Below are 12552 nucleotides of genomic sequence, written 5' to 3' on the forward strand. Positions count from 1 at the left end.
GATCGCTGCCCGCATTCGAAACACCAATTGTAGGGATTGTACTCACTCAGGTGCGTCGGATGACACTCTGGAGGCACGTTTCATTAAAAGTTCACAGGTTTATTGCTCCATAAACCACATAGCAACAGGAACAACAGGTAAACAGTCTTACTTCAGACAGTTGAATCCTCAATGTCCATATTAGAGCTCCGCTCTCTCTGAGACCTGTAGGCATACAGGCTGTGCCATGTCCAGCACGTAGGCTCTCCAGCCTAAATATGGTCTCTGTGTGCTGTTCAGGACGTCTGTCCCCACTTGGAACCGTCCAACACACAGGCCACTCTGCAGTGTCCAGCCAGGACACATGGAAGTGTGTCCACCCTGACAGACTCCCAAACACACTCTCTCCATGTGCTACACACACACCTCTTTACATAGGTGTAACCACACCCAGGAACCCATCACATGATTAGACATGTGGTTCTGACATCACCACAGGTCCTGAAACAAACATAGATAGGCACGGTTATAGGGTAGCCAGACCCTCCCATCTCTCATAGCTACCCGTAACCCGGACCCAAATATCCTAAGCAATTTCTTATTGTTTATGTGCATTACAGAAAACACTCCGGGTCACATCACAGCGACAAGCCTTCTCTGTGATACATTACTCCCGTCGACTATCCAACCTTTAGCCACGTTACAGTGAGAACTTGTGCCAATTGTCACCTGTGCTCCATCCTGTTTTCAAGCACAGGGTTAAAGATGCATGGACTCCATGTCTGCCTTCATGGCTTGATCATAAGTGATGGATCCTGATTCCCAAGCAAAATCCCATCATCCCAAGGTTGTGAAAGAAACACGCAAAACACTTGATGTTAAATGGGCCGAATTTTATTACAAATCACATTATTATTATTTCATTCAGTGTCTGAAATTTAGAATCAGCCAATTACTATGAACTACTGTGGGTGGATATCATGTTTTGGCATAGGTGGTTTTCCTTTTTGGATGCTGCCCTTCCCGCTGTGGTTGTTCCTTCCCGGTGAAAGGCCTGGCTATTTATTGCTTGCGTTGAGAAACACGTGCTGGTGTCTCCGCGGCTTTTCTACATGCATTTGCATATTTCCCATAAGGGATGGGAGCAGTGTTCTGGATCACAGCGTTGAGAAACACGTGATGGTGTCTCCGCGGCTTTTCTACATGCATTTGCATATTTCCCATAAGGGATGGGGGCAGTGTTCTGGATCACTGCGTTGAGAAACACGTGATGGTGTCTCCGCGATGTTGGATGTTTTGATCTCCCTGAGGTCATTCATCCTTATGTTTATAGTCCTTTTACTAGGCACTGCTCCTAATAGCCAGTTTCCTACTCCACACTGATGAGGGGCAAATACCCCGAAACAGCTGTCTGTGGATGGATACCATGTTTTGGCATACGTGGTTTTCTTTTTTGGATGCTGCCCTTCCCGTGGTTGTTCCTTCCCGGTGGAAGACCTGGCTATTTATTGCTTGCGTTGAGAAACACGTGATGGTGTCTCCGCGGCTTTTCTACATGCATTTGCATATTTCCCATAAGGGATGGGAGCAGTGTTCTGGATCACAGCGTTGAGAAACACGTGATGGTGTCTCTGCGGTGTTGGTGTTTGATCTCCCCGAGGTCATTCATCCTTATGTTTATAATTACTATGAACAAGACACTGAAAATGGCAAACCTCCGACTCACGAAGAATCATCCTTCAGCACTCAAGGGAGGAAAAACCCCCTGTGGTGGGAACCGTGTTCCAAAGCATTAACCCTTGGATGACTGTCATGGTGCCTTTCTACAGAAGCCTGTAAAATAATCTTTGTCAGTAGGCAGGACCATTATCATTATGACATTTACAAGGAGCCGCAACTTAAATTTAATTAGTGGGTGTGTCTTCAGATTTGAGGTGTAAGATGCACATTGGAGCCAACAAGCCTCATAAAGAGCATAAATGTATTATTTAAATATACTGTATAGGTGGGCCATCTTTGCCATTCCAAAGTACTGAGAGATCTCATATAGAGTTGAAACCAGAAGTTTACATACACTACATAAAAAGACACATATTCGTGTTTTTCTTAATATCTGACATGAAATCAGAATAAACCTTTCCCGTTTTAGGTCAATTAGGATTACCATAATTATTAATATTTGCCAAATGCCAGAATAGTGAGGTAGAGAGAGAATGGTTTAAGGCATTTCTATTACTTACTGCAAAGTCAAAAGTTTACATACACTAAGATTACTGGTTTCAACTGTACCAGCTCCCCATTCAATTTGGAAATTGTCTATATGGTCTGGAGACGTTGACATCTCAGACCATTTGATGAATACTTGGATGTTTGTAGCCCATTTATTTCATATAATGCTCCAAATTTGGGCTTCGCTGCCTAAGGCTGTGCTCACAATTGTGTGGGATTCAGCACTATGTTTCCCCCATCAAAGCAATTTACAAAATGGCAGTGTTTGTTCTTCTGTAATGCATATTCATAAGGTTACAATAAATGTATATACAGAATAAAGACCAAGACAAAACTATCTAGAGGATTATATGCCACAGTTTATTTCAGAAAAATTGCTAGACATCAGTCTAATTTTCCCTCGACAAAGCCATAAGCGAAACGCGCGTCGGGCCGTGTGGGCGTATCATCGGGGTATTTATCATCAGGGCTATGTGATACTGCAGGATACGTACATTTGATGCAACAATCTGGTGTTTGTTTACTCGGACAGGCTACGGTGTACCTGAAATTCTTCTGTTATGCGCATTAACTATACTGTGGCATATTAATAGCCTTGCACTTATGTGATATATATTTATGAGATTTTAAATGTGAGCTGGGAGTATTTATTACATGTAATACCGCAGGATATTTATATTTAATCCACCTATGTGATATTCTCCTATTTGATTAGGCTATTTTGTATTTTTGATATTTCTCCTTCTCTATAAATATTAATTATCTATGAATTTATTTATTTAATTTATTTGGGAGTTTTATCTATCTTGCACAACGCTCACTTTATCTTGTATATGCATATAAAACTCATAATGTGAGCAAGCAGTATTTAATAGCCTTATTATTATTTTTATAATTAACTTCTGTCCGGTCTGTTATGTAAAATGTAATGATAATATAGTATTTATTTATTTATTAATTTATACTATCCACTGGACATTTATATTTATTTGCCCATCCCCCGTATATGATATCTCGCACTCTATTGCCACCTGGTGGTCTGTTCCCTTATTTTTAACTATTGTTATTTTGATGTAAATAATAAAATATATATACTATTGAAGTACTTCTCGTCTGTGTATCATATTTATAGGTGTTAATGGTTTTTGATGGTTACACGACGATTCATTTATTTATGAGTTTGTTTAACTACATGGACTGTGCTATCCTTTATCTTTTGTTTTCCGTTATGCCAGAAAGGCCATGTTTATTTTGATAAACTTTGCATTGGTTTATCCCGTATTTTAATAAACCAGTAGAAGATTCAAATGAGAAACTTTTCTGTGTCTACCTCTTTGAGCAGCCGAGTGTGCGAGTCTATCACAAGAGAAAGTGACCGATAGCACTGACTTCTGGCCAATCAGATGTGTGTGCTATGTGAATATACACGTGTGCACTATGTATATATATACGGTATGTATATATACGGAAGTGTGTGTATCATGAAGAGTGTGATTGTGTATATACTGATGTCTGTGTCACTGTCAGACTGTGTAGCATCCACACGTGTAAATTTGATAGTTCATAAGTGTAAACATGAGAGCAATCACCCAAGGAATGAGTAAACTGATGCTAATTCATCAGGTGATTGGATTGTTTATGCTGGAACAAAATCATTGGGCCTAATTCATTGAGGTTTTCAGACTGCTAGTGCACAACACATTCAGTGGCTCAGAAGTTGCACAAATATATTTCAACTTTTTGTGTTTTCACACCAGTCCTGGCCATATGCCATTATGGGCAGAGCATGGGTGGGGCGAGGCAATGCCCGCTAGTCAAATTCATGAAAGTTACACTACTGTAGTGCCAATAGTTAGTCCAGAAATGTACTCCGCCATAGGGGCGCCACACTTGGAAGATTTCTAATTCATTAAGTGGTGTGCTCCCTTGAATGAGTTTAGCACATCTTAGGGTACGTGCACACGTCAGGATTTCTTGCAGAAATTTCCTGAAGAAAAGCGGAAATTTTCTGCAAGAAATCCGCATTTTTTTTTTTTTTGCGTTTTTTTTCCGCGTTTTTTTTTTTTTTAGCATCTTGCAAGCGAAATTAGCTTGCAGAATGCTAAAGTTTTCCAAGCGATCTGTAGCATCGCTTGGAAAACTGACTGACAGGTTGGTCACACTTGTCAAACATAGTGTTTGACAAGTGTGACCAACTTGTTACTATAGATGCTGCCTATGCAGCATCAATAGTAAAGGATAGAATGTTTAAAAATAATAAAAAAAAAAAAAAATGGTTATACTTGCCTGCAAACAGCCGATCTCCTCAGCGGCGTCCGTTCCTATAGATCAGGGGTCCCCAACTCCAGGCCTCGAGGGCCGCCAACAGTGCAGGTTTTCAGGATTTCTTTAGTATTGCATTGGTGGTAATGTGATCATCTGCACAGGTGATGATTCCAACCCCTGTGCAATACTAAGGAAATCCTGAAAACCTGCACTGTTGGCGGCCCTCGAGGCCTGGAGTTGGGGACCACTGCTATAGATGGTGTGTGTGTGCAGGACCTTCGATGACGTCGTGGTCACATGAGCGGTCACGTGACCAATCACAAGACGGCGACGTCATCGCAGGTCCTTCACACAGAGCATATAGGAATGGAAGAGAGAGCATGCACCGATGAGAGGCGGGAGGACTCTGGGGCCATCAGAGGGTGAGTATATCACTATTTTTTATTTTAATTCTTTTTTTTTTTACCAATTATATGGTGCCCAGTCCGTGGAGGAGAGTCTCCTCTCCTCCACCCTGGGTACCAACCGCACATAATCTGCTTACTTTCCGCATGGTGTGCACAGCCCCATGCGGAAAGTAAGCAGATCAATGCATTCCTAGGTGTGCGGAATCCCCGCAATTCCGCATATTTAATGAACATGTTGCTTTTTTTTCCGCAATGCGATTTTTTTCGCTGAAAAAAATGCAACATTTGCACTAGAAATGCGGAATACACTGTAAATAATAGGAGGCATATTTAAGCGTTTTTTTTCGCGATTTTATCACGTTTTTATAGCGAAAAAACGCGAATAAAATGCAAAAAAATACTGAACGTGTGCACATGGCCTTACTCCACCGGCCCCGGGCATTAAAACTGGTGAGCACAATGCCAGTCCTAATGAATCAGGACCATTGTTCTCAACAGCAGTGTAAACCGTAGATGTGCTGTCCATAACATGATATGTATGGGGACAGAATTAGCTGTTAATGAACGATCTGCCCCATCACTCTTCGTCAGCCTGTGTAAAAAGGCCGATACAGAAGCTCCAGATGACTTTAACAGTTGGCCGCACTTATTTAAAGGTCTGATATCAGTTTTTGTAAATGCACCTACATGGTTCTGTGTAATGGTGCAATATGTAAGTATTTGGGGGCCCACCTTTGCCCAGGGCCACGCTTTGTACCAATTGTGATGGTTTTCTTTTGTGACACAAGGGATGCTATACTGGAGTATCTGAAGAGGAATAACCTCATGACCCAGTATCAGCACGGGTTTACTAGGGACCGTTCATGTCAGACTAATTTGATCAGTTTCTATGAAGAGGTAAGTTCCGGACTGGACCAAAGGACCCAGTGGATGTAGCGTATATGGACTTTTCAAAAGCTTTTGATACGGTGCCACACAAAAGGTTGATACATAAAATGAGAATAATGGGGATAGGGGAAAATATGTGTAAGTGGGCTAAGAGCTGGCTCAGGGATAGGAAACAAATGGTGGTTATTAATGGAGCACACTCGGACTGGGTCGCGGTTAGCAGTGGGGTACCACAGGGGTCAGTATTGGGCCCTCTTCTTTTTAACATATTTATTAATGACCTTGTAGGGGGCATTCAGAGCAGAATTTCAATATTTGCAGATGACACTAAACTCTGCAGGGTAATCAATACAGGGGAGGACAATTTTATATTACAGGATGATTTATGTAAACTAGAAGCTTGGGCTGATAAATGGCAAATGAGCTTTAATGGGGATAAATGTAAGGTCATGCACTTGGATAGAAGTAATAAGATGTATAATTATGTGCTTAATTCTAAAACTCTGGGCAAAACCGTCAATGAAAAAGACCTGGGAGTATGAGTGGATGACAAACTCACATTTAGTGGCCAGTGTCAGGCAGCTGCTACAAAGGCAAATAAAATAATGGGATGCATTAAAAGAGGCATAGATGCTCATGAGGAGAACATAATTTTACCTCTATACAAGTGACTTGTTCGACCACACTTAGAATACTGTGCACAGTTCTGGTCCCCGGTGCATAAGAAAGACATAGCTGAACTAGAGCGGGTGCAGAGAAGAGCGACCAAGGTTATTAGAGGACTGAGGGATCTGCAATACCAAGATAGGTTATTACACTTGGGGCTATTTAGTTTGGAAAAACGAAGACTAAGGGGTGATCTTATTTTAATGTATAAATATATGAGGGGACAGTACAAAGACCTTTCTGATGATCTTTTTAATCATAGACCTGAAACAGGGACAAGGGGGCATCCTCTACATCTGGAGGAAAGAAGGTTTAGGCATAATAACAGACGCGGATTCTTTACTGTAAGAGCAGTGAGACTATGGAACTCTCTGCCGTATGATGTTGTAATGAGTGATTCATTACTTAAATTTAAGTGGGGACTGGATACCTTTCTGGAAAAGTATAATGTTACAGGGTATATATACTAGATTCCTCGATAGGGCGTTGATCCAGGGAACTAGTCTGATTGCCGTATGTGGAGTCGGGAAGGAATTTTTTTCCCCAATGTGGAGCTTACTCTTTGCCATGGGTTTTTTTGCCTTCCTCTGGATCAACATGTTAGGGCATGTTAGGTTAGGCTATGGGTTGAACTAGATGGGCTTATAGTCTTCCTTCAACCTTAATAACTATGTAACTATGTAAGATTTATACTAATATGAATGAGAATTCCCATTTTCCTAACTTTGAGTCCAACTTTTACCAACCTAATTTTGTCCTCAATTTTAGTACAGTCACTATCTGATAATAAACTATAATAATTGATATGGATTTTTTATAAACATATTTTGATGCCCCCCCCCCCTTTTGTATATATATTTTATACATTCATATATTTTTCTAGATTTTATATGTACAATTTTTGTATAGAGCAGCACGGTGGCTCAGTGGTTAGCACTGTTACCTTACAGCGCTGGGGTCTGGGTTCAACTCCCATCAAGGACAACATCTGCAAGTAGTTTGTACGTTCTCTCCGTGTTTGCGTGGGTTTCCTCCAGGTTCTCCAGTTTCCTCCCACACTCCAAAGACATACTGATAGGGGACAGTGATTATAATGTATGTTGAGTGCTGTGGAATATGATAGTGCTATATAAGCTAAACATAATAAATAATTACATACGTATTTTATCTTGTATTGTTTATTAATAAAGTATCTGATTTTGGTATTTTAATTTTAAATCTTCAGCCTATTAGCGTCACTACCAATTGCAGTGTTATTTTGGGCGTCCGCTTCCTTTGTATAATCACTAATCGTTGAGACCGGATTTCACTGAAGATATATAATGAGACTCCCCATGCCATGACCATACCTTGATGAAGAAGGACCAAGATCCTTTGAAACGCGACGGTTTCCGTTAGTCACACCCGTCTTCCGCAGTCTCATTCAGTGATGTCACACGCCATCTTTGTGCCACATGGGACCAGTATGAATCGCCGGACATTGCTTTACTGTTCTTAATTGTATCACAAGACTTGTTACAATTGCGTCACCTGTAATGCGCATACATCTTGTTTGATACCAGCCTTTATTACAGGGTTCATCCGGCACTGGGATTGTGTAAATGTGAACATAGAGACTCCATACTTATTGTGCATATCTTTATGAGGCATAGTCTGAATATTTATGCTGAACAGATCTCACATTGGGACTGTGCTATTTTGGCATTAATCAGGGTTATTCGTATCCTTTACTTTACATATTGGTCTCTTCTTGGCAGGACCTTTATGCAATATATAGTATTTTTGTTAGCTCGGTAGTGTATTTACCCCCATATCTGTTATCCTTGAAGGGTCAGCACACAGAACCTGTCTGTCTACCCGCAGCTACGCCTCACAGTTGGTTAAGGAGGCGCGCCAGTGTTTTTATATACACATATATATATATTTTCATTTCTGTTGTTGCGTAGCAGGGTATATCTGGCTGCTACATATGAAGCCACTAATCCAGCATATCAAATGTGTTTCTATACGTTTTGTATCTAATTGCAGGGAGATACTTGGCAGTGAGGAGCTATGGCCTCTGCTTCTTGCTAGCAATGTGGTTCCAGGTATCCTACAGCTGATGGTCCTTCCTTGGGTTCCTGAAAGCCCCCGATATTTGTTAATAGATCTGAAGGACAAAGATTCCTGTGTAGCTGGTAAGGATCCTCTCAATTACTAGTGAAAATCTGCACACTTGTAGCATTTACCTCATAACTCTGGTGTCTTGTTTGCTGAACTTGTCGTTGTGCCCAGCGTTACGTCGGCTTCGGGGGAACCGTGATTTTAGTAGTGAGGTGGAAGAGATGATGGCGGAGCAGACAGCTATACAAGGACAGAAACCAAAGAGCCTCTGTGAGCTGATATGGGAGCCATCCCTGAGACGGCAGCTTCTTACCATAGTGGTTCTCAGCAGTGCCATGCAACTCTGTGGTAATGACTCGGTGAGACACGACGTCACCTGCCCTTATTACATGCATATATACCCTCTCGGGCTTTAATGTAGTCTTTCACTACGTTCTCATCATTTCTAGATATTACTCCTCCTGTCTCCCCAGATGTATTTCTACGCATCCTACGTATTCCAAGCAGCTGGGATCTCCTCGGAGAGGATTCAGTATATTGTGATTGGGACAGGGAGTTGTGAGCTTCTCACTTCCATCACGTGTGTGAGTAGTGGTCTACTACCGTTCTGTTGGAGAGGTCAGTTCTACCGAAATTAACTAATAACCCAGGAGCATCTGGACACAATTTCCCATCTATTGACAACTTTTTTAATATTATGATTTGACTTATAAGGGAATCTGTTACCATGTTCTTCTGAGAGTAGGATAATGTCGGGACAGAGAATCTGATTCCAGCTATGTGTCACTTACTGGGCTGCATGTAATAGTTCTGATAATAATTTTATCAGCAGAAGATTCTCACTAAAGGACTATTGCCATGGAGTCCTCCACCACTGATTGATAGCTTTCTGCCTATTCACAGTGTACACATAAAGCTGCCAATCAGTGGTGTGGTCAGGGTTATACAGAGCTCAACATTTAGAGAGCTGGTAGATAAAATAATTTTTAGTCAAAACTGCAGCAAGCAGCCCAGTCAGTGATACATCACAGGAATCTGGGTCTGCTCTTACATCATGCTGTTCTCAGATGGGGTAACAAAACACTGGTGACAGTGGAGTAGACAAAAAGAAGTGTGCACGGTAGTCAGGATCAGAATATTTTGTTAAATGATTAAAAAAAAATCTTTATTCACAAAACAGATAAAGACATACATGATAAAAACATTTAAAAAGCCAAAAAGACTTGTATACAACCACAGGTGTATCCATGTAAGGAAAAAATATGCCTCCTCCAATGTGTACCGAAGAAATAATATATTAATGTGAAAAACCTGGAAGGAGATTATAGTGGATTTGGAAATACTGTGTGATGTTCCTAAATATAAAGAAATGGCAAAATTATCAAAACATGACCTTGATGAAACCTAGTACACATGTAGATCTAACAAATTCAAATGCACTAGAAGAATCCAAGGCAAAAAGTCAAAAAATGACCAACACGCAATAATACAAACTCAAGGAGAAGTCATTTTTATGGGGGACTTCAACTATCCTGAAATAGATTGGGGAATGGAAATCTGCAGTTCCAGCAAAGGTAATCGGTTTTTGACAACTATGAGAGACAATTACCTTTCACAACTGGTTCAGGACCCAACAAGAAGGGGGGCACTGCTATACCAAATATTAACCAACAGGCCAGACCGCATATCAAATATAAGGGTTGGGGGTCACTTGGGGAATAGTGATCACAAAATAATAAGTTTTCATGTATCCTTTAACCCCTTTCTGACATTAGACGTACTATCTCGTCGAGGTGGGGTGGGCCCCTATGACCACCGACGGGATAGTACGTCATATGCGATCGGCAGCGCTCACGGGGGGAGCGCCGCCGATCGCTGCCGGGTGTCAGTTGCCTATCGCAGCTGACATCCGGCACTATGTGCCAGGAGCGTGACCGCCCCCGGCACATTAACCCCCGGCACACCGCGATCAAAGATGATTGCGATGTGCCGGCGGTACAGGGAAGCATCGCGCAGGGAGGGGGCTTCCCTGAGCCCCCCGCAGCAACGCGATGTGATCGCGTTGCTGCGAGGGTCTCCTCACCTCTCTGCCTGCTCCAGCCCCGGATCCAAGATGGCCGCGGATCCGGGCCCTGCAGGGAGGGAGGTGACTTCACAGAGCCTGCTCAGAGCAGGCACTGTGAAGCTTGCACTGCTCTCAGACAGATCGGTGATCTGACAGAGTGCTGTGCAAACTGTCTATCATTGATCTGTGATGTCCCCCCCTGGGACAAAATAAAAAAGTTAAAAAATTTTTTTTCCAAATGTGTAAAAAAAAATAATAAAAAAATATTCCTAAATAATGAAAAAAAAAAAAATATTATTCCCATAAATACATTTCTTCATCTAAATAAAAAAAAACAAAACAATAAAAGTACACATATTTAGTATCGACGCGTCCGTAACGACCCGACCTATAAAACTGGCCCAGTAGTTAACCCCTTCAGTAAACACCGTAAGAAGAAAAGAAAAAAAACGAGGCAAAAAACAACGCTTTATTATCATACCGCCGAACAAAAAGTGGAATAGCACGCAATCAAAAAGACAGATATAAATAACCATGGTACCGCTGAAAACGTCATCTTGTCCCGCAAAAAACGAGCCGCCATTACAGCATCATCAGCAAAATAAAAAAAGTTATAGTCCTCAAAATAAAACGATGCAAAAATTATAATTTTTTCTGTAAAATAGTTTTTATCGTATAAAAGCGTCAAAACAAAAAAAATGATATAAATGAGGTGTCGCTGTAATCGTACTGACCCGAAGAATAAAACTGCTTTATCAATTTTACCAAACGCGGAACGGTATAAACGCATCCCCCAAAAGAAATTCATGAATAGCTGGTTTTTGGTCATTCTTCCTCAGAAAAATCGGAATAAAAAGCGATAAAAAAATGTCACGTGTCCGAAAATGTTACCAATAAAAACGTCAACTCGTCCCGCAAAAAACAAGACCTCACATGACTCTGTGGTCCAAAATATGGAAAAATTATAGCTCTCAAAATGTGGTAACGCAAAAAATATTTTTTGCAATAAAAAGCGTCTTTCAGTGTGTGACGGCTGCCAATCATAAAAATCCGCTAAAAAACTCGCCATAAAAGTAAATCAAACCCCCCTTCATCACCCCGTTAGTTAGGGAAAAATTAAAAAAATGTATTTATTTCCATTTTCCCATTAGGGTTAGGGCTAGGGTTAGGGTTGGGGCTAAAGTTAGGGTTTAGATTACATTTACAGTTGGGAATAGGGTTGGGATTTGGGTTAGGGGTGTGTCAGGGTTAGAGGTGTGGTTAGGGTTACCGTTGGAATTAGGGTTAGGGGTGTGTTTGGATTAGGGTTTCAGTTATAATTGGGGGGATTCCACTGTTTAGGCACATCAGGGGCTCTCCAAACACGACATGGCGTCCGATCTCAATTCCAGCCAATTCTGCGTTGAAAAAGTAAAACAGTGCTCCTTCCCTTCCGAGCTCTCCCGTGTGCCCAAACAGGGATTTACCCCAACATATGGGGTATCAGCGTACTCAGGACAAATAGGACAACAACTTTTGGGGTCCAGTTTCTCCTGTTACCCTTGGGAAAATTCAAAACTGGGGGCTAAAAAATAATTTTTGTGGGAAAAAAAAAGGATTTTTTATTTTCACGGCTCTGCGTTATAAACTGTAGTGAAACACTTTGGGGGTTCAAAGTTCTCACAACACATCTAGATGAGTTCCCTGGGGGGTCTAGTTTCCAATATGGGGTCACTTGTGGGGGGTTTCTACTGTTAAGTACATTAGGGGCTCTGCAAACGCAATGTGACGCCTGCAGACTATTCCATCTAAGTCTGCATTCAAAATGGCACTCCTTCCCTTCCGAGCCCTCCGATGCGCCCAAACGGTGGTTCCCCCCACATATGGGGTATCAGCGTACTCAGGACAAATTGGACAACTTTTGGGGTCGAATTTCTCCTCTTACCCTCGGGAAAATACAAAACTGGGGGC

General features: G+C 41.5%; 1 protein-coding gene across 3 annotated transcripts in view; it reads left to right on the forward strand.

Annotated features, from left to right (window-relative positions):
* LOC138670044 (solute carrier family 2, facilitated glucose transporter member 11-like) overlaps window positions 1-12552 on the forward strand; it is a 193736-nt gene that overhangs the window by 155929 nt on the left and 25255 nt on the right. For all 3 annotated transcript variants that reach the window (XM_069757045.1, XM_069757054.1, XM_069757036.1), the window contains exons 6-8: window positions 8463-8611; window positions 8709-8896; window positions 9011-9121. In XM_069757045.1, the coding sequence (XP_069613146.1) occupies window positions 8463-8611; window positions 8709-8896; window positions 9011-9121 (448 nt within the window). The remainder of the gene's footprint in view (window positions 1-8462; window positions 8612-8708; window positions 8897-9010; window positions 9122-12552) is intronic.

Source organism: Ranitomeya imitator, chromosome 1, assembly GCF_032444005.1.
Source record: "Ranitomeya imitator isolate aRanImi1 chromosome 1, aRanImi1.pri, whole genome shotgun sequence".
NCBI classification, from domain to species: domain Eukaryota; kingdom Metazoa; phylum Chordata; class Amphibia; order Anura; family Dendrobatidae; genus Ranitomeya; species Ranitomeya imitator.